We start from the raw sequence: 22,632 nt of genomic DNA on the forward strand, positions 1-22,632 counted from the left end.
CTCCCTGCACCCCAACAGCCTTCTGCAGCCCCCTGCCCCCCCGCAGCCCTCCCCAGCTCCCCACAGCTTCCTCGCCCCCTCGATTTCCCCGTCAGCCCCCTGTATCTCTCCCAGAGCTCCCCGGAGCCCCATACCGATCCCACATCCACAGCCCGTCCCATATATATCCCACTTCCCCACACCCCATCCTGTCTCCGTCCACATCCCCACATCCCAGCCCTGCTCCCAGCCCCTCACCCCACACGAAGGTGGCGGATGGCCGCGCAGGCTTCCTTCCTTGTCCCGGTGCCGCTCTCCCTCCCTCACGGCTCCGGCGCCGCTGTCCTCAGCACCGCTCCCGCCTTGCCGCGGTTCCGTCTCGGTGCTGCCCGGACAGCTCCGGCGCACAGCGCCTGTGGGACCGGCACCGTCTGAGGGGAGAGCCGGCTGCCAACGGCCGTTCCCGCGCGCTGCGCCTCAGCCAATCGGAGCTGGCGGCGGTGCTGCTGACCAATCAGAGGGACGAACGGGCCGGAACTTCCCCTGACTAATGAGAGTCCGGGGCGGGACGGGGCTGCCGCTGACCAATGAGAGGCACGAAAGGGGCGGAACTGGCCCTGACTAACGAGATTCCGGGGGCGGGGCTGAACTGTTGTGGGGGAGGGCTCGGAGTGTTCCCTATTGCTATGGGGGATGGGATGTGGGATCGGGATCGGGATTTGGGAGGAGGAGTTGGGATTGATGGGTGTGAGATGGGCTTGGGGTGAGGGATTGGGAATGAGATTTGGAATTGGGGCTGGGATGTTGGATGTGGGGTTGGGATGTGGGGTGCGGGGATATGGATATGGGATGGATGCGGGATGGGATATCAGGAAATGGGATCTATATGGGATGGGCTCTGGTATGGGATGGACTTGGAATGGATGTGGCATCGTAGAACCACAGAATCATGGAACTGCTCAGGTTGGCAGATCAGCGCTGCCTCTGAACTCAGTGCCATCTGTGAACGTGCCGAGGGCACCCTCAGTGCCCTGCTCAAGATCACTGATAACAGTGTTCAATAGGAGCGGCCCCAATACCGAGCCCTGGGGGGCAGCACTCGTGAGCGGCCGCCCCCTGGAAAATCCTGCTCTGGGTGTACAGAGTTCGCCGGGTCCCTGTGTGAAGACAAAACTGCCAGGAGCCAAACGGTGTGGAGGCAGAAGAGCCGTGACGTGGGAGGCATCTGATGCCTGTCCGTCTGCATGGCAGGCCCAGCCGCCCCTGCTTCCCCCCTCCGTGGGAACTGCCCCTGCTGCCGCTGCTGGAGTCTCTTCTGGCCGCGGTGACTGATGCGATTGCGATTCCCCTCCATCCGCCCTGCCTGCTGCCCATCCCCACGGCAATTCACGGCACTGGGCAGCGCAGGAGAGCTCTGTGAAACGCCCTCGGCATCCCGCCGCACAAAGGACTGCAGGGAGAGAGGAGGGCTGGGGCTGCTGGTGGCATGGGCCATCCGTGGTGCCCTATCCTGCCCTGGAGGCGGCCGTGGGGAGCTGGGGGGCTGTGACACGGCACAAATGACTGCAGGCAGAGGGACGTAGCAAAGGGAATGCAAAGCTTTTAATAACCTATCCGAGAACACAATGATAAAGAGAACCAACAGTAATCCTACAATTCCTGTCCCACCATAGCTGAGCGCCCAGACAACGTCCCATCCCACTGCAATGCTGACTCTGGAGGACGGCTCAGTTCTGGAGGGGAGGGATGGGGCCGCTGGTGGTGCCCCTGGAACGCTGCTGCTGCTGCCTGGTGCTGCGGGGCCGGCAAGGAGCGCAGGGTTACGGGTAGCCGTAGTGGTCAGCTATGGCCATGTCTATCTCCCGCTGCACCAGGAACTGCACCGGGCCGATCTTCATCAGCCGGGCCGCCTGCTGCCGCTCCTCCTGGGCCAGCTTCTTCATGTGCTCCCGCTCGGGCCGCTGCTCAGCTGTGATGGGCAGTGACTCCTCCAGTGCTGTGGGTGCCGCACCGCCACTTGCCCGGGGTCCCATGCAGGGCACAAATTCCATGGGGCGCTGGGGCTGAGGCTGTGGTTTATGATACTGTGATGGTGGGTCCCTCTGCAGCGGTGAGCTCCCCCGCAAGGGCGGGCACGGGCAGCTCGGCGCCATTTTCTTTGCAGTGCCCTCCTCTCGCGCCGTGCTGCCTGGAGGTGCTGGCGCCACCCGGTCTGTGCTGGCAGGTTGGGGCTGGGGAGCAGCGGGGCCAGCACTGGCCGTAGGCTGGGGCTGCAGAGAGGGTGGCCGGCGCAGCGGCCCCATCACAGTCACCCTCTGCCCCAGCGGGTGCACAGCCTGGATGGATTCACACAGGTGCATGCGCAGCTCGCTGGCAGTGCCCACTTGCCCGCTGCCGCTGGCTCCTGCGCTGGCCCCAGACAGCTTCCCTTGGCACGGGTGTTTGTGGCCCTTTCTCACTGTTCTATCTCTCTGCGGCGGCAGCTTCCTTCTCTTGGCTGGGGCGCTGCTGTTGGGCTGCTCCTGCTGGGAGCTCTCCCCTTTCTGGGGGGTGCCGGCAGGCGCAGGGCGCTTGGCCCCCTGCTTGGTGCTGCCCCTGTTCTTCTTTTCTGCCTGACCCACCTGGGGCTCCCTTTGCTGCACCTCCTCAATGGGCTGTGCTCTTTGGGCTGAGAGAGGTGCGCTGACAGCCAAGGTGGTCGGCCGTGGGCTGAGTGGAGCACTCGGTGGTGGCACGACAGGGCGCAGCTCCGACAGCCCGCACTGCAGCTCAGGCAGGAACCCGGGGGATGGAGGAAGCCCCCAGAAAGGGTCGGTTGGCGTCTCAGAGGCAGCCTGTGTGCTGAGCTCTCTGCTGTCCCTGGGGTTGTCAGGGAGCTCAGCAATGAAGCATGCTGGGGCGGAGCTGCTGGGGTTCTCATGGGGGACCTCAGCAGCTCTTGCCACGTCTGAAAATGCAAAAACATCCCCCAAATGGCAATGAGAGCCTTCTCATACCCACTCTGTGCAAACACGCACCTGCAGCTCTGCAGCCCCAAACTCACCATTGATCCAAGAGAGCAAACCCTGGATGTCCGTGATGTCCTCCGGCACATCTGAGCTGCTCGCCACTGCTGGGAAAAGCAAGAAAAAATCCCAAAGAGTCAATGCCAGCTCTCCTGTACTATGTTCACAGCAAGGGATCTTGGGTGAACGTTGGGTTCCCATTATAAATCAGGAAAGGAGAGGTAACTGTCAATCCCAGGGATTAAAACCCCAAGCAACACGCATTGAGAACAGTCCCAGGAAAGAACAGGCAGAAAGCCTAACTAGAAAGACAGTGCACCAAACCCAGATGCCTACTGTGTGTCTGTACCTCTCTTGGGTGCTGTGCCACACTCCTGGCTTTCCACATGGCTGCGCTTCAGAGGAAGGCCACTGGCACCAGCTTCTGACAGAAAGGAGACAAGAAAGACATGAAGAGCATCTCTTTGGAGGAAGATTTGAGCACTGCCAACCACAAACTTCTGGTCTTCAGCAGCAGTTTTGTCAGTTTGCCTTTCTGCTGCTGCAGCCTTGTGCCACTTCTGCAGTCAGCACAGAACTGCAGTCCCTTCCTCTCCCCTCCATCACAGCAGCCCTTCATGCAGCCCTGTTTAGAGGCAGTGCCCACACCACAGCTCACAGGAGCTTCTTACCTGCGGAGGCTTTCCGTTTCCCCCCTTGCCCCGCACCGTTCCACAGATGCACAGGTTTTGTCCCTACAAGAACAGATGGTGTGTTGATTTCACAGACACCAGCAGGCAGCAGAAGTACTGTCCAGTAAGCCCATCTCCCCCCAGAAAACAGAAAGATGCTACTTTGACAGCTCAAACACAACTGATAGTTCACTTCTCACTGCCCCTTCCTGCACTCCAAACGGATGCTTACTTGACATCTCCTGCAGCGTTGCAATCTTCAGCTGCCTTGATTCCTGAGTTCTCCTTTTGGAGAGGAACCTACAGAAAGTACCAATAAGTGAAAAAATCATGACGAAGAAGCATTTTCCCAGCTTTCTTCTGCCATGCAATGTCGTCTCTTGAGGAAGGCAATGCTTGGAAATCAGATGGCTGCAAGAACTGCCTGCCCATCCCTAGCTGCAGCTGGTGTCTGACTGCCATGGCTTCTGTCAGCAAGTGCCCCAGGCCCCCTTTTCCCCCACAGGTGTTGCTGACCGCCCATGTCCCCAGCTGAGCACCTGGCTCTCTGCCGTGACTTCAGCGCGGTTTGCTGAAAAACCTGCTGGGCATGGCACACCAAGCAACCCACGGAGCAGAGAGGCACAAGTTGCACCCTATGAAGTCTGCGCTCTGCTTCCTTTTTAAGGTCTGACATGAAGATGGGAGCCTGGCAGCAATTTTCCAGAGGAGGAATGCCTTTTCGTCATCCTCACAGAAACGTGGGATGGAATCTGAACAAGAATCCATTTCCCCTGGATACAGCCATTCAGAAGGGCACTGTTTGACCTGGGAACTCCTCCCCAGCCCAGCTTTTCTGCTGATACCTCCCAGCACCAACCCCAGCTCACCTGGTCAGCCTGCTCAGCCGGAGCTGTGCCCAGCTGACGCACACGCCGCAGCGCTGCTCCCAGTGGGCTCTAAAGGATGATCTCTCTCGAGAAAAGCACAGAGCTCAGTCTCAGTGTGCACCACGCTCACTAGAGCACCAGCTCTGCTCCCAGCTGTGGCACAAACGCTCCCAGCCCGGCAACGACTGTGACCTCAGCAAGTGCCTGCTGTGCTTTCATCATAGGCAAAGGAGTGGTCACCTCCCAGATCCAAATTTTAGGAAACATGAGACTCACCCAATGAGGTGAATGGGGTTAATTGAATGGGGGTTAATTGAAGTAAAGCAACAGAGAAGTGAAGATGACCCTTGTGCAGCCCAATAGAAACGCAGTATGGCCTTGTAGTGGTCAGCGGGGTCCCAGAGGAACAAGTAGGATCTGGGAGGAGTGCACAGCAGTACGGACCAGAAACGTGCAGCATGGCCAAGTGAAAACCAGTAAGGAGCAGCATGGCCTCAGAGCGGTCAGTGGAGCCCTATAGGAATCAGCAGAAAGCAACAGGAAGGCACAGCTGTGCCCAGGGCCAGTGCCGGCCTCTGCCTCTGACTTTGGGCCCTCGGCCTGGTGCCGGCCTCTCGGGCTGTGCGTCAGGCCTAGGCCTGGTGCCGGCCTCTCAGGACTGGCTTTAGGCTCCACGGCCGGTGCCAGCCCACCCGGCTGTAGGTGTGGCTGTCAGCCCTGGCTCTGGCGCTGCCCCTGTGGCTGTAACCGCGGCATTATGGCCCAGGGCTGGTGCTGGGCTCTCTGGCTGGAACTTCAGACTTCAGGGCTGGCTCTCAAGCTGTGGCTTCAGGCCCGAAGCTGGTGCCGGCTTCTCGTGTTGTGGCTCCAGGTTTAGGCCCAGGGCCAGTGCAGCCTCTCTGGCTGGACTTCAACCCAGGGTCGGTGCTGGCCGCTCAGGCTGTGGCTTCAGGTCCCTTGGCCGGTGCCAGTCTCTCTGGCTGTGTGTTTAGGCCCCAGGGCCACTCCCGGCTTCTCTGGCAGCATCTTTAGGCCCAGGGCGTGTGCCAGCCTCTCGAACTGGGGCTGTGGCTGTGAGCCCCTGGGCTGGATGCAGCCTTTGGGGCTCTGGCCCAAAGTCACCAGGCCTGGTACCAAATTGTAAGAAAACATGAGGGCCACCCAATGGCGTTATCTGAAGTAACAAAACAGAGAAATTAAGATGACTCTTGTGTAACCAGCCTGGGTCATCCTCTCGCTCAGGCACCGCATGACCAGACCCAGGAGATGTTGCACCCAGGCTGCCCCCAGATTGGAGGCCGGAAGGATTTGGGCTTCCAAGCAATCAGCCAGCATTTGGATGAGTCAGCCCTCTGGTTTTCATGAGGACAGACAATTCCACCTTGGAAAGCCATCTGGGCAAAGGCAGAACAGCTTTGTTCTTGGGCCACAGCACTCCGTGGCCAGGCGCTGCTCAAATGCTGGGCCTGCATTTCCTCCTGGGCATCCACGTGTGCTCTGACTCCGCTGCAGCTTTCTGCAGGGTCTGTGGCTTCCTGCTGAGGAGCTCCTCGAGTTCTTCTGCAACTGCCCCCCAGCATCACTGCTGCCTCCTCTGGTGCCGTACCAGGAGATGCGTCAGCGTCCATCAGCCTGCACTTCCTTCCTCCCAGCAGCAGCTGCTCCTGCACTGACCTTCACTCACACTGGATGCCGTCCACTTCTAGCGCCAGCTGACCTGCGAGACAGAGAAAGGAAATGTGGCATTGGCACAAATGCAGACGCCCGAGGCTGTGCCACCACCACGTACTGCAGCCTTGGGAAGCCAGCTGCCACTGCAACCTTGGTCAGAATTAAAGCAGGCACTGTAAATTAAGTGTGACTTCTGAACTGAAGGAATTGCCACAGTCAGAAATAAATACTGAAATCGCTTACTGAACTGTAGGTGGTTACCTCTGAATTCTTTTGCTTTTGCAAAGCAAGCTCCCTGCAGTTGTCAGGTGCACACATGCGTGCTTGTGCCCCTGGCCCATAGTGTGAAGCTCTGCAGAAACTGGGGCAGACAGCATCTTCTGAGGGCTGAGCTAGAGGGAAAGAGGAAAAATGTCACACACAACACAGAGAATAGTCACACCAAAGTTTTATGAGGCTCTGTTGCTAAACACAGTGCGACACGGGCTGTGAAATGATGCTGGGGGAGAAAACATGGCGTTTACCTGGTCTGAACAAGGTGGATTCCTTCAAGTTCCTCATATCCACAGCCATTCCTCATCACTTCTGTTCGTCCAGGAGCAAAAGCTGCACCAAGGGAGCAGGCAGAGGGTGGGGAGAAGAGAGAGGAAGAGCAGGTCAGTAAGCAGGACTAAGTCATCCCTCTTGCAGAGACAAATAAAACCAGAGGGGAAGCTGGTTACAATGTGGCACACACAGAAGTCTTACACAAAACCGTAATAGCATTATAACGTTCTGTGTGTGCAGAAGAGCGCTCAGCAGCAGTGCAGCAAAAGCTCTCTGCTGTTGTTTCCACAGTGGCTTTAGAAGCTCCTGCTCTCCCTCCAAGAACAACCTTGCATCAAGCGCTGGCGCAGAATCACAGAATGGCCAGGGTTGGAAGGGACCTCAAGGATCACGAAGCTCCAACCCCCTGCCACATGCAGGGCCTCCAACCTCCATTTCGTAGTAGACCAGGCTGCCCAGGGCCTCATTCAGTCTGGCCTTGAACACCTTCAGGGACGGGGCATCCACAGCCTCTCTGGGCAGCTGTTCCAGCACCCCTCCACTCTCTCTGTTACCTGCCTAATTGGCCTAGCACGGCTGCCACCACTTTCAAGAGGTGGTAATTAATGCTGGCAGTTTAAGTCCTTAGCCATGGTCTGGATAGAGATGGTGGTGTGATAGGATGTGCTGGGTGGTGATGACCAGAAATGACTGGGATGGGATATCCTTAGTGGGAGGGGAAACCATTGCTGGAGGGATAACTCACTGCAGGGATGGCAAGTCCCCACAGGGATGGGCAGAGCCTTGGTAAGGAAGAGCAGTGGGCTGCAAAATGCCCAGCGGGATGGTCACTGATCATTGGGATGGGAAACGACGGGGATGGGAGGATGTTTGGGTACGAAAACTGAAAGCATGGCAAGCCAGGGGGAAAGGGGCTGAGCCCAACGGTCACCCGTGGGGGGAGGGGCTCCCCCAACTGCCACTCTCCAGCTGTCATGGCAGGTAAGGCAGCATCTCCCCCTGCTCTGACGCTCCAGCTGACCCCAGCACCCCAAATCTCACCCCTGTGACCCCACATCTCACCCCAGCACCCCAGTTCCCACTCCTGTGACCCAGGTCTCAGCCCAGTGCCCCTTCTGGCATTTCCCCACAGAGAGATTCCCTCGAGGAGCGCTGACGGTGCCTCTGACACCCGACGCCATTTTCCTTCTTGCGACTGTGCCGCCACCGGACCCCACCTGGATGCAGCCCACCATCCGTGGACCGATGCCGGTACCCCCCCAACCCTTCCCTGTCCCCACTGCCACCCACCTGGCACCTCGGCCCTCTGTCTGGCCCAGGCTCCCAGGTGTCTGGGGACAGGCAGCGCAGCTCCCGCCTGGGGGGCTGCCCCCAACCCTGGCTCAGCTGCCACCTGTGGGCCTGACCCCAACCGCGGGGCTGCACTTACCGGTGCTGCTGCTCCGACCTGGGGGGCTGCACCCAGGGACGGCTCCCCCCCCCGCCCCTGCTCCCTGCCCGGGACGTCCCCTGCCCACAGGGACGCTGCCGCCCCAGCGGCCGATGGGGCTGTGGCCCGGGGCCATGCCACTCCACGTGGAGCCCCTGCAGCCTGCAGGCACCTGCCTGCCGCAGGCCCCTGGCCACCCCGGCCCCCCCCCAGTTCTTTTGCAGGTACCCTCCCTGCAGGAGCAGGTGCTCCCCATGCCCTGCACCCTGCCCACCACCTGGGAGCCGCTGATGGAGCCCTTCCAAGATGCCGTGCTGCTCTCGGAGGACCAGGGGCACCCAGCGCCCACCGACGTGTGCCCCCACCCCGCCACGGCTCTGCTCACCTGCAGCACAGCCACGCTGCAATCACGCGGTGAGTTCAGGGGCTGCAGGGCAGGAGGCAGGCTGTCTACTGCGTGGGGCTGCGGGAAAGCTGGCATTGCCCCGCTGGGCATTTTCTTCATATTTCCAGATGCAAGGACTGGCGCAGATCCTGCGGATGGCTTCGCAGACGTCGATGATCTGCTCACCTGGATCAACGAGGGTGAGTGTGGGCGATGAAGAACTGGCACGAGAGTGTCTGCACTGAGTGGGTGAGCAACAGCTGGCATGGCCCTGCTGGGGATTTTCTTCCTTTCCCAGGAGCGACAGCGAGCACTGACATTCCAGACGACAACGTGGAAATGGGCCATGTGCTCACGGGGATCAGCGAGGGTGAGTGTGGGGGCTGTGGAGCTGGTGGGTGGGTGTCTGCAGAGAGAGGCTGTGGGAAGGCTGCCATCATCATTCTGGGGATGTTCTTGCTTTTTCAGAAGAGCTGAGCACTCTGGAGGTCCCGCAGGAGAACCAGGACCTGCCTGTTGTCCCAAGGGAGGAGACCAGAGACGCTGCCACGGTGCAAGAGGAAAATCTTGGGAACCAGCTGCTGCCGGAACTGGACGGCCGTGAGCAAGAAGAGCTGAGGAGGTGGATCGCAGCCACGGAGCCACCGAGCCCGGATGTCCCCAGCAGTCTGGACTCGTCTCCTTTCATCGCAGAGCTCCCTGACTTCCCCAGGAGCAGCAGGGAGCTCAGCAAAGAGACACAGGCTGCCGCGACCCTCAGTGACCCATTCTGGGGGCAGCCAGCATCCCCTGGGCAGCTCTCTGAGCTGCTGCCCCGCAGCCCTTTTCTGCTGGCCCCCATCACACCTCCACACCTGTCCCTGCTGAGCTCCCTGGCTGCCCCCACGCCTCCTTCGCCCTGCACGGCACATCTCCTGGAAGAGGTGCGGCGTAGGCAGCCCCGCGTGGTCCTCAGCCGCCTGGCACTTCCAGCCGGCTGTGTCTCCTGCCGCGTGGCAGACCAGCAGCACAGGGACGGCACCGAGCCGGCCAAGCATCGTGTGCCTCCTTTGGTGCACACTGGACAACTGGTGGAAGAGGCACGGCAGAAGCAGCCCCGCGTGGTCCTCAGCCGCCTGGCACTTCCAGCTGGCTGCATCTCCTGCCGCGTGGCAAGCACGCAGCACGGGGACGGCACCGAGCCGGCCAAGCGCCCAACGCCCGCCTGCGCCAGCACTAAAGGCAAGAGCAGCAGGCGCAAGCAGCACGCTGGCAGCATCCCAGCCAGGAAGAGGAAGCTGCCGCCGTGCCAGGGTGTTCCAGCCCACCAACAGCCACGCTAGGCGAAGCTGGCTGTGTCAGCGCAGTGGCCAGCATGAGGACTGGGTGCCCATCACACCCCGACAGTGGCCCAAGTGGGAGTGGACCAAGAAAGCGGCCCACTTGGTGCAGCAGGAGACGTGGCCGCAGCCCATGAACGTGGCTCCCTGCAGCCCTGGGCTCCTTGCTGGCCCCCGCGGCACCCAGAGAGCAGTGGCAGTGTTCCAGGGGCACCGGCACCGGCCCCAGCTCTACCCCTCCAAAACGGGGCTGTGCATCATCGGCATCTCGGACTGGGGCAGCGTGGGACTGTGAAGCAGGAGGAGTGCACCAGTGTTGGACTATGCAGACTTTGGGCTGGGCAATGTTGATCGGGGGGTGGGAAAGGGGTGGGGGTGGGAATGGCTGGGGTGGGAAACGGGTGGGAGGGGCAATGGTGGGGGGTGGGAATGAGGGGGGTGGGAATTTGGGGAGGGAATTATTGGGGTGGTGGGATGTTTTTTGGGTGGGAAATGAAATGTACTCTGCTATTGTTGGGTGGGAATGTTGGGAATGGGAAATGATTGGGCTGAGAAATGGCAAAACGTGGGAGATGGTTGATGTCAAAAATGTTCGACTGCGTAACTCGCCGTAACACAGTGAGGATGTTGGGAGGGGGAGGGAAGTTTGTGGGGTGGCAATTCTGGTTGAGAAATGGTACTGTGATAATGTGAGACTGCAAGAGTGTTGGAATTGGGAGGAAGGAATGATGGGGTGGGAATTTGGGGGGCTGGGAAGTTTTTTTGGAGGGGGAGGAAACGATTGGTGGGAGGGAGCGGGGGGGTGAGAAATTGCTGAGTGGGTGGGAATTGTAGGGGGTGGGATCAGAAACAATTGTTAGGGTGGGAGATGGTGAGGAATATTGTCCTTCATTTACTGCTTTGTATGTTAAACGATTAAATGTTTTGTGCTCGCTTTGCTACACCTCTGCCTGCAGTCGTTCATGCAGCAGGTTTCCCTGCAGTGCCATCACCACCACACCTCTTCCCCTGCTTGCAGTTCCCAGGCTGCAGAGCACATCCCGATGGTGCCCACCCAGAGGTGCGCGTTCCATTGAGCGTGTCCAGCAGCTGGGAGATGTTGGGGTGGTTGCAGCGAGCCAAGAGCTGCTGCTCCTCCAGCTTCTCCTCCTCGCTGACGGTCTCTATCACCACTGCTGCTGCCAATGTCCCCAGGACCTTGTTTTGCGCCTGGGGAAGGAGACGGGGATGTTCTGAGCATCAGGTGAACCACAGAACCATAGAATGGCTTGCATAGGAAGGGACCTCAAAGATCATCCAGCTCCAACCCCCCTGCCGCAGGCAGGGCTGCCAACCTCCCCATTTCAGACCAGCCCAGGCTGCCCAGGGCCCCATCCCACCTGCTCTTGGACACCTCCAGGGATGGAGGGGCATCCACTGCCTCTTCGGGCAGCTGCACCTCACCATTCTCAGAGTTAAGAGCTTCTCCCTGGCATCCAACCTCAGTCTTCCCTCCCTCAACTTCAAGCCATTTCCTCCTGTCCTGCTTTCCAAGACTTGACTCCCCTCCTGTTTGCAGGCTCCCTTTAGGTCCTGAAAGGCTGCACTGAGCTCACCCCACAGCCTTCTTTTCTGCAGGCTGAACAAGCCCAGCTCCCTCAGCCTGTCTTCGCAGGGGAGCTGCTCCAGGCCCCTCCTCATCTTTGTGGCTCTCCTCCAGACCCTCTCCAACAGCTCTTTCTTGTGCTGGGGGCTCCGGACCCGGAGAGAGTGCTGCAGATGGGGCCTCACAAGAGCAGAGCACAGGGGGACAATCACCTCCCTGTCCCTGCTGGCCACCCCTCTGCTGATGGAGCCCAGCAACTAGCAGAAAGGAAAAAAAAAAAAAAATCAAAATCAAAACCAAACCACTCTGCTCGTCACAACTGTCAAATGCTCAATGAGCAGTGCACAGAAATATGAGATGACTGCTTGGCCTCTGACCTTAAACCCGAAACCTTAACACAAAAGAGTTACCCTCAGCACTAAGGTATCAACACTGCACACTTTGGGATGGTGACAACCCTTAGGAACACAGAGCCACAAGCGTCAGAAACGACCTCTGAGGTCATCCAGTCCAACCACCCACCTCACTCCTCCACCTCCCACTAAACCCTGTCCCTCAGCACAACAGTGAAACACTCCTCAGGCACCTGCTAGGATGACTTTCCCACCCCCACCCAAAAGGGGAACTCTTGACCTTTAAATCTAACCCAAAAGGGTACCTTGTAACCATAGCCCAGAAAGGGAACTGCAGACAAAGTCAGGAGCGCCTACAGCTGCAGCTGCTCTCAACCAGTCCTAATCCATCTTCTGGCACAGTGCTCCCTACCAACCCTTCTGCTGAGTGGTCCCACTTGTGCCTCGTTTGCACTCAGTGCTGGGCAGCCAACAACGAGTCACAGTCCAAGCCTGTAGGAGACTGTGCTGGTAGCATCACCTGGGCCAGCACGAAAATTAAATGATTGCTTGGAATGCAGAGTATTTACCAACTACTGGAGTTTCTCCTAGCAACAGAGAGAAAGTAGCAAGTATCATCCTAGAAAGCCAAGAAGCCATAAGGACACAACAGGAAAGTGAGGAAGTTACAACGTCCAACAGGATTACTTTATGAGCTCTTCTTCACTTCCTTCCTAATCACCACACTCCTGAGAAAAACTAGCAGAAAACAGCATAATACACACACAAAAAATAAATCACCTTGGATTGATGAACATTAGGTTTATTCTTTACACAAGGAAGACTAAGCGTTATCAAGTTACAATGTGTCACTTAATTGCCAGCTAAACTCCACAGAACAGTTCTAAGACTGGAGATGTTGTCACTGCTAACACTCAAATGTCTGCTGCAACCAGCTAACAATCACACCTCTGCTGTTAATGAAAGCTGAGCAACAAACAGAAAACATAGCAGAAAAGGCACTTTATTTGCAAGTGTTCACAGTGCTAGTCACTAGATTATACCCAGCATTTCAACAACTCAATCACGTTCTCCTTTGATGAAAAGCCTTCCCATGGAAGTAGAAGGTTGCCCATGCAAAAACACAGGCTACATCACCTTGAGACATTACTTTGTCTACTGCCATCCCACCAACACCCATTTCTGACATCATGGGCCACCGTCAGAAAGTAGAAGGCACTACTTTCAGAGCAGCCCTCGTAACAGCTACCCTTGCGTGCGCTGTGTGTGGTCAGGTTGGGAAGCGGAAGGGCAGTGCCAGTTGCAGACACGCTGCTGACAGCTCAGCAGGGGCCTGCTGTCCCTGTGCCACCATGGCACCCAGCACAGAGGACAGGCAGGCAGAGGGACCAGGCGCTTCCTGCAGCTCCAGCTGCACCCTGCACGCCCCGTGCTCCCGTCATCCCGTGGACCAGGCTTGCTTCACACAGTGCCTGCTTCGCCTTCAGCACCTTTGCCAAAACCTACAGGGCAGGGATGGGGGAAATGAAGGCTCCCTGAAGGCACCCCAACTCTTGGGCATAGGAAGAGTAGCCATCAGACTGAAGGAACAGGGTGGGACAATGCAAAACCATTCCAAACATTTGTTTTTTAAACTACCCTACTCTACCTACGTGGTACTGCTTGCACCCGCAGTGCTGCCTGGAGCGTAAGCAGCAGGGACATCCAACTCCATCACCTCCAGCTCTGCCATCTGCTCCCAGCCCCAGTGGGAAAGGACTGCTTGGTGCTGGAGATGTGGTGCGATTTGCAGAAGCAGCAGGAGCAGCACCCTGGGTGATGAAGGGAGCTCACTGCCCGCCGATGCCGCAGCGCCTGACTGCACCTCCAGCAGGCTTCTGCTCTGCTGGCCCTCCGTCAAACCCAGGGCCAGAGAGGATGCAGCCGGTCTTCTCCTTCTAACACCAACACTCCACCACAATCTCCTTTGGCAGAGGAGATAACCCCTCTTGAAACAGGGGTTACAGTAGCAGAGTAACTACAAAACACAAAGGAGAAGAGGTTGTTACCACAATTTCAAGGCTGGAAAAACAAAGATACGATAACTAACAGTTAGAATCTCAAGAGAGAGGATTCTCAGGAACAATTTCAAAAGGAATACATGGGAATAAAATGTTTTGGTATGGTTCTGTTAAATACATAGGTCACTGCAAAAGTAATGCCTCTCCATCTGTCCGAATCCAAGCAGCCTCCCCCTGCTACCCACCGGAACCTCCTCTGGAACTTTGGGAGATTTCTCCATAGCACTGCCTTCAGGCATTTCCTTGTGAACCTGCAAGTGCTGGCAGTGTCCTCGCTTAATGACTGATTTTCTGGTCCCTCCCACAGCATCACTCCATCCCTTTGCTCAGCAGCGCTCCCCGTTTTCAGTTTAAAGCCTCCCTCACAAAGCTGCCATCCTACTGATGAAAACACCCTCCCATCCCTTTAGGGAGGTGGGTCCCATCTCTTCCAAACAGACACCAATCCACAGACCGTTAGGTACCGTTCCAGTGACAGCACACTGTCCAGAGGAAGGGCTTGATGTACAACCCTCAATGATTTACATTCCCACCAGTCAAGTCAGGCAGACCAAGACTACGATGCTGACCTGTAACCAGGCACAGGGCAGCTAGAGCTCCTTGTGCAGGCACCAGAGGAAGTTTCTCCACCTCCAGATCTATAGGCAATGTGCACACAAAGCACAGCAAGGCTGTCCATGCTCCACGCTCACAGAGAACAAGTTGACAAGTTGAAGGTTACATTTACAAGAAAGGTCGTAAGGAGGATCTGGGGAACTACAGGCCCGTTAGCCTGACCTCGGTGCCAGGGAAGGTGATAGAGCAGATTGTCTTGAGGGAGATCATGCGGCACGTGCGGGTTGAGCGGGGGATCAGGCCTAGCAGCATGGGTTCATGAAGGGCAGGTCCTGTTTGACCAACCTGATCTCCTTCTATGATCTAGTGACCCATCTGGTGGATGAGGGAAAGGCTGTTGATGTGCTCTACCTAGACTTCAGCAAAGCCTTTGGCACTGTCTCCCACAGCATTCTCCTGCAGAAGCTGGCAGCCCGAGGCTTGGATGGCTGCACTCTTGGCTGGGTAAGGAGCTGGCTGGAGGGCCGGGCTCAGAGAGTGGTGGTGAATGGAGTTAAATCCAGCTGGCGACCGGTCATGAGTGGTGTTCCCCAGGGGTCGGTGCTGGGCCTGTCCTCCTCAATATCTTTATTGATGGCCTGGAGGAGGGCATCGAGTGCACCCTCAGTACATTCGCAGATGGCACCAAATTGGCTGGAAGTGTGGATTTGCCTGGGGGTGGCGAGGCCACACAGAGGGATCTGGACAGGCTGGAGAGCTGGGCTGAAGCCAATGGGGTGAGTTTCAACAAGGCCAAATGCCGGGTCCTGCACTTCGGCTACAACAACCCCAGGCAATGCTGCAGGCTTGGGGCAGTGTGGCTGGAGGACAGCGTAGAGGAAATGGACCTGGGGGTATTGATTGATGCTCGGCTGAACATGAGCCGACAGTGTGCTCAGGTGGCCAGGAAGGCCAAGGGCAGCCTGGCCTGCATCAGAAACAGCGCTGCCAGCAGGAGCAGAGAGGTGATTGTTCCCCTGTACTCGGCACTGGTAAGGCCGCACCTCGAGTACTGTGTCCAGTTTTGGGCCCCTCACTGCAAGAAAGATATTGAGGTCCTGGAACGTGTTCAAAGGAGGGCAACGAAGCTGGTGAGGGGCCTGGAGCACAGGGCTGATGAGGAGAGGCTGAAGGAGCTGGGAACGTTCAGCCTGGAGAAGAGGAGCTCAGGGGAGACCTCACTGTTCTCTATAACTGCCTGAAGGGAGGTTGTAGGGAGCTGGGGGTCGGCCTCTGCTCTCGCGTTGTTAGTGATAGGAGCAGAGGGAATGGTTTCAAGCTACGGCAGGGGAGATTCAGGCTGGACATGAGGAAGTATTACTTTTCGGAAAGGGTGGTCAGGCACTGGAATGGATGCCCAGGGAGGTGGTGGAGTCACCGAGCCTGGGGTTGTTGAAGGAAAGACTGGATGTTGTGTTGAGGGACGTGGTTTAGTAGGAGCTGTTGGTAAGAGGTGAACGGTTGGACTGGATGAGCTTTTAGGTCTTTTCCAACCTTGGTGATTCTATGATTCTATGGTCTACATTAATTAACCTAAGTCACTATTCAAAGCAATGAACAAGCTATTTAGAGAGAATAAATAAAAAGAGAGAAATCCCCATGATCTTCTACTTCTCACGAGCCAGGAAATGCAGCAGGCATCCCTTCATCTCACCACCACAAAGTGTCAGCAGTCCCAGCAGTGCCCATCTCCAGTCCTGCCCCTTTCGAGTCCCTCTCCTGCCTCTGACGTAGTCCTGACCAGGCCCTGTTCTGCCCCCAGTCCGTTTAGCCCATTCCTGTTCTCGTCTCGTCCCTGATCCTCCACCTCACCTTGCCTGTGTTCTTGTCCCTACCCCGACCCTACCACTACCTCCACACCTACCCCCACCCTTTTCTTTATCCTCCTATCACTGCCCGTCCCTCTCTTTTCCCTCTCCTGCCCATCTCTCCTGCCCCTGTCCCTATCACTCGTCCTGCCCCTACCCCTACATGTTTCCCTATCCCACCCCTCTCCCTCTCCTGTTTCCTTCCCTTCCCTTCCCTATCCCTGTGCTGTCCCTGCTCCAGGCTGCCAACAGAATCCCCTGGCAGCCCACCACAAAGTTGAAGGGAAATTGTAAGCCAGGAGAACAGAAATGTGATGAATGAGAGGGGAGGAGAGAGAGGGCAGAAGAGAAGAAGGGACACAGGTAAGAAAAGCAGAGCTAATGGGGCAGGGGAAAGCAGGAGATGGCAGGGGAGAATGGACAAGTGGGAAGAGCAGAAAGGCAGTGAAAATAGGATTTCTTGAAAATAAGTGTTTACAGCTTTATTACAAGACAGGATGCCTCACAATAAGACGGATGGTTTTCCAATTCCTGAATTACAGAGGATGCACAAACTGAGAGGGGTTAAGAAACCTAGCAAGAAAGTGCCACATTCTAAAGCAAACAGCCCAGGAACAATTCCAGCTACTGCACTCCCTTGAGAGCCTCAGTGGGACTCTCATCTGCTCACAGGGCCCAACGCGGGAGGATCAGCTGCTCTAGGGGAGAAGGATTGGGAACCATGTTCCAGTTTGTATCCTTGGAAGGAGGTTAGGGAAGCAGCTCCACGTAAAGACAAGAATGAAATGATGGCCAAGCTCCAACGCAACGGGTGCAGGACCAACAACCCCTCGTGCAGCTCCAAATATTTTGGAAAAACGGGTCCTCGCAAACTGTAAGAGCCTTAAATGACCCCGGAGCAGAGACCTCCTTAACATATGGGAACCCCAAGAAACGTGAAGGACAACTGGTAATTATTATAGGGCTGGGAGGGAAACAAACTGAAGCTGTACAAACACAAATAGAAATGAGAATAGGAAACCTCCCCCAACGACTGCATCCTGTGATGACTGTCCCCGCCCCAGAATACATCGCAGGGATGGGCATTCTAAAATGACTAACACTGAATCTCATGAAACAATGAACGGCATTGCTAACGGCACGCTGCCACTGCGACCAAGGCACAGGTTGGATGAACAGATTGATAACTTTAGGACAAGGTTGAACAACTTTGCTCTTTCTTGCTAACTGCCATGTGTGTGGAGGCCCAGGAGGATGGGAACACTGGCCGTGGATGGCCTGTGCAACCCAAATGATGGGACAGCAAAACGAGTGCAGCCCATGAGGGAACAGAGCTCTGGGCCAGGACAGCAATCCCTGCCATATGCAGCAATACAGAGAAATGATCAGAGAAACGGGGAAAAATACACAGAAATTGAAACACGTCCAGATTACTTCACGTGTCCCACACCTGTGGTGACTCAAAGACCACACCTGCCACGTCTTCCACAGCGAGGCTGCGTCCATACCAGAATTAAGTTTTGATACGAGATTTCTGACTTACGAATATTAAAGCCATCTTCATTGTTTGAAGGAAAGGGCTGAGCTGCTGGAGGCTCTGCTCAGCTACATTTCTGCCCATCTCGAGTCCAGTTCAAGTGTAGATTTCATACACAGCAAGGTGTGAAGAAAAGCTCTCCCTCCAGTCCTAGAGTTATAGAAAGTTCAAGCAGTAAATATCAAGCTACAACAAAGTCCAAGCTTCTGAGTTCAAGGACATCCTCTGAAGCCTGATTTAAGGCAATAAAATTCGCCTTCTTGCCTCAGGTTAATATCTCCAAGCTATTTTCAAAGATCTTTTCATTTCCTCCCGATACGTTTGCATACAGCTAGTAGGACAAACAGAGCTAATAAAGAGACCCAAACACACACAGTGAAGGCATGAAAGTCCAGCAGTTCCAGCAGTGGGGGAAACATGCACCTGAGACTGCAGGGAATGCTCCTTTGTGGGTGGGATTTAAGTCACACCAGGCACAACGCTCTGCTTTTGAGAAGGGCTGCTTTAACAGCACGCCATCTGGGAAAGCACACTTGAATCAGGTTTGTGAAGAGCCTCCCAAATCCTCACAGTCTTACTGCTCTGGGAAGCACGAGGTTCTCTTCTCAAATACATTTCTTACCAGTGCATTCAGCGAGCACACACATCCGATGTTGTGACAGAGAACATGGGCAGAGACCAGCAGGTTGGAAGGTTGTCACCTTCGGGCCAGATCAATACTACAGATATCCTGCAAGCCCTTCTGTAGCAGAAACACGATTGCTAAAGCTGAGCAACGTCCAGTGGTGAGTATGAGTAAGGCGAGGCTCAGCACAGTGCTGACGGATCCGATACTGACATGCCATTGCAATTCAGCGCACAGGTTGGAAAGGCAGTAAGGTGGGCCCGAAGATGGAAAAGGACACCCGTGTGCTGCACTGTCACACTGGAACCACGTCAATCACTACTCTCAAAGCGTGTATCTGCTAAAAGGCTGCAGTGTTTGAGACCTCCAAAACAATCTGCATCACCAGACTAATCAGCGCTTTATGAATGCACACCAAAGACCCCAAAGTTCCTCTCAGAAGAGACGAGTACAACTTACCTTACATTACTTCCACATACAGGATTCTACTTCTGACTTTGTAATTCCATATTATAAAACAAAAGAAGGCTTCTTTCTTGCAATACCAATTCTTAACAGCAGTTTTACAATCGAGTATGAGAACTAATCCACTTACCTCTACAGGATGGAGTTGCTCAAGAATACCAGAGTTGGCAGATTCAAAATGCCACACCTGAGGATTTTTCAGAAAATACTGCAATGAAACACAACATTAAATAAAAAATAACCCAACACAGCCATGTAATCTAAACTGACCTTGAAAGCTATCGGTGTCTAACTACTGTTATCCTGTAGTTGTGGATCTCATTAGCAGCCACCAATTTACTCAGCCAGCCTTTATAAACCTTAATTTTTCATAACTACACAAGGGCAGATCCAAAAGTAATGCCTCCTGTCTTATAAAGCCGGCCCACAACATCACAGATGGACGCTGGTGGGATGACAGCAGAGGCTGAGCCTTCCTGCCAGCATTCAGTTACATTTTGCAGCCGTGCCACAGATGGCAGCAGAGGGCCAGAATGACAGCACAGCACCTGGCTCGGAAGTGCTCATAGAGCACAGGGTGTCCCTGAACTCCTCCACACTGAAAACATCGCACCACTGACATCCATCAATGCCTGCTGAAATTTATGAAGCCCGGCAAGTGGAGGTGAGCGCAGTGAAGCAGTGGTGGTGCATTTCAGCAGTGGCAACAGCAACGCAAGACAAGCCACCCAGACAGCAAACGGATTTATTTTAATTATTATTATTTCTTTTTAAACAAGCACAGCACGCAGGCTCTTGCTCAACACTGGAGGGAAAAAAAAACCCAACAAAATGATAGTTAATGGTGGTGACCATGTTGAGAAACAGCTCTGCAGCTGAGAACTCGCCCTATGTATCCATTGTCGTTTCTGTGGAAATAAATAGGAGGCATTCCTTTCAGAGCAATCTATGTACCTCAGTGAGCCATCACCCTAATACTGCAGTAATACTAATAATAGGAACAGAAAAACACAGACTCTCAGAATATCTTTTGTGGGGATGGAACAACAAAACCAACACTGCAGTCAGCTGCAGTTATTCCCTGGGAAGGAACTGATGCCAGCAGAAAGGTCACGACCACTTCCAACACTCAAACCATAGCAGCATGTCAGAGCACTTGGAATAAACCCCAAGGATAAACCAAACTGCATCTCTGTTCCAGCCATTTTTTCTTCAATATACACGCATAGACTGGGAGGTACTAATCCTACAAATTCATTGTACCACTGTGTCGTATGGTAAGAAGAAAAGCAGGAAGTTTGAGACTTTGTCAGGCACAGAACCTGCAGCACTGGGGGCGAGCAGTTCTGAATTCTGGTATCTGGTCATAATTTGCGTGCATGCACAAGAAGCAGTGCAACTCACTTCACCAAACGTAAGTCAGTGCAACCAAACGTACTGAAGGTGTACTTACAAGACTGAGGTAGAAAGCTGCTCGCTGAGGGGAAGGTTGGAATTGAGGCAGGGGAGGCCTGACAGATTGAGTGATCTGGAAAAAGAAAGGAACAGAAGAACTGTTCAGATGACATGACAGCCATTTTTCTTGAACGCTGTTACATAGGCAGTAACAAGCAGAAAATCAAGGCATTTGCCTTCACCATCACCATATGTGCCACCTCTCTGCAGAACTGTGGCACAGGCAGCACAAGACTGCTGGCACAGTAATTGCCAAGCCACGTTTTCAGAAGCCAGCATGACAAAGTACTTCCCTTTTGCCATGCACAAAGAAATGCTGGCTTACACAGACGAGAGTCTCAAGTGGGATAAGAATACGGAGGCACTTCACTCTATTTTCTCAAACTGAAAGGAATCAAATGTCTACTCAAGGATAAAACAAAGCAAAAAAACAAACACCCATGGAAAGCACACTAACCTTTGCAGGCACTTGAGATCAAAAAGTTCTAATAGCAGTAGCTATAGAAGCTGTTATGCTCTACAGTTCCTCTGGTAGCTTTGTGGTTGGAGGTGGTGATCTTTCCGTGGGCTTTGGAGTGTTTGTTTTCAAGCACCAGTAAGAAACATCACCAGTCTTTTATCTGCACTTCAATAAAGCAGAGAATACAGCTCTGAGCAGCCATCCGCCAGGACTTGTTTTAAGAAGCAGTCAAGGGAGTTGACAAGGCCCCATTTTCCAGGTCTTCTGATCTGGTCCTCAATGCAATCTGTTGCCAGGACCTTGAACTTCACAGCCACAGCATGCAAATACAGTTTAATTGGAGTCTTACAGAAAACAGTGGCTGGCCTGAAATCATGCATCTGTACACAGATGAGCAAAAAGGGCTCAAGCCAGGGCATAAGATTTATCACATCATATAAATGCACAATACGTGCACTTCAGGAGAGATCCTGAATTCTCCCATAAATACGCTCATTAAAAAAAAAAAAAAAGTTAAACTCAGCAGCTTCCTCAAATTAAAATCCCGAATAAACCAATAGCAGTTGTTCAAACACACAGCGCTGGACATTTGCAGATGGCAACAACAGCGCAGATCATTATTCCTACTGCCGCGGCTGCAATGATGCAGGTTATCACTTGACAGCTGTCAGCACTGTACCTCGCTAACTCGGGGTGGGACTCTAACCCACAGTCCCTGGAATTGACCTGAGTTCTAGATGGTTATGAACTCGTGATTACCAGTGCCCAAGCGCTAGCCTAGCTTACAAGTGCTAGCCAGAGGTGGGGCTCAAACCCACAGTCCCTGCAATCAGACACAGTGCTACAAGGCACCTGTCCTTCCCGGTCATTACCTTCCCGCCCCGCACCCCTGCACTAGTCCACCCGCAGGGTAAAGCCCTCCCGCGTGGGGCGGCCCCTCACGTCTGACGGAGTCCCCGGCTCCTGCGTACGCCTTACGGAGCCTTCCCTTTAAACGTACCTGGTCCGCTTCCACATGGTCCCCGTCTGTCCCCGCAGTGATCCGATGAGTAGCGCTGCAGCGTGTGCCCAGTGCCTCCGGTCCCCCTGCTGGGCACTGCCGGGTGCAGCCTGGCTCCGTCCTCTCCGCACCTCCCTGCACGGGGCGGGCGGCGCCGAGGACGCGGGGTGGCGGAGCGGTGGGGCGGCGGGGCGGCGGGGCGGCGGAGCGGCGGGGCGGCGGGGCGGCGGAGCGGCGGGGCGGCGGAGCGGCGGGGCGGCGGGGCGGCGGGGCGGTGGGGCGGCTAAGCGCCTCTTTCCCCGCGCCGAGTCCCGCGGCTCCACCGTCGCGCCGGCACCATCGCGCCGACTCCCCGTCCTCGGCCGCCATTGGCGGAGAGCCCGCGCTCGCCCCCCTCCTCCGTGCTGCCATTGGTCGGTCAGCTGGATGGGGCGGGTGCTCCGCGCGGGGTCCGTTCCGTCCGCGGTCGCACGGTCATTGCGTCATCTCCGCGCGCGTCCCGCATGGCCCAGGCTAGGGCTGCGGGCAGAGGACGAGGATGGCGGGGACGCGGGGGACGGCAGTGCAGCCCGCCCCAAGCAGAGTCCAAGTGCCCGCACGGCAGCACCTCCACGAGGAGCGGGTCGGCATCGCTGTGGAGCAGCCGAACCTCTTGGAGGAGGACTTAGAGTCAGGCAGCCGGTCCCAGGCACCGGGCAGCACACTCAAGCGTCATGCAGTCACACTTCTCTCCAAATTCTGTGCTTGATTAAATCCGAAGAAATCTTTATACCATGGTGCTTTCAACCAAATGATGACAAAATATTCTTTCTCACC

The 22,632-nt window shown here is 55.5% G+C and overlaps 1 protein-coding gene across 1 annotated transcript; it reads left to right on the forward strand.

Annotated features, from left to right (window-relative positions):
- The first annotated feature begins 7,715 nt into the window (after positions 1 to 7,715).
- LOC125685370 (uncharacterized) lies at positions 7,716 to 9,877 on the forward strand. The gene is made up of 6 exons (XM_048928364.1): positions 7,716 to 7,722; positions 7,874 to 7,992; positions 8,395 to 8,584; positions 8,684 to 8,755; positions 8,854 to 8,925; positions 9,024 to 9,877. The coding sequence occupies exons 1-6, from the start codon at positions 7,716 to 7,718 to the stop codon at positions 9,875 to 9,877; spliced, it is 1,314 nt and encodes a 437-aa protein (XP_048784321.1).
- The last annotated feature ends 12,755 nt before the right edge of the window (positions 9,878 to 22,632 follow it).

Source organism: Lagopus muta, chromosome 28 (genome assembly GCF_023343835.1).
Source record: "Lagopus muta isolate bLagMut1 chromosome 28, bLagMut1 primary, whole genome shotgun sequence".
In the NCBI taxonomy this organism is placed as follows: Eukaryota; Metazoa; Chordata; class Aves; order Galliformes; family Phasianidae; genus Lagopus; species Lagopus muta.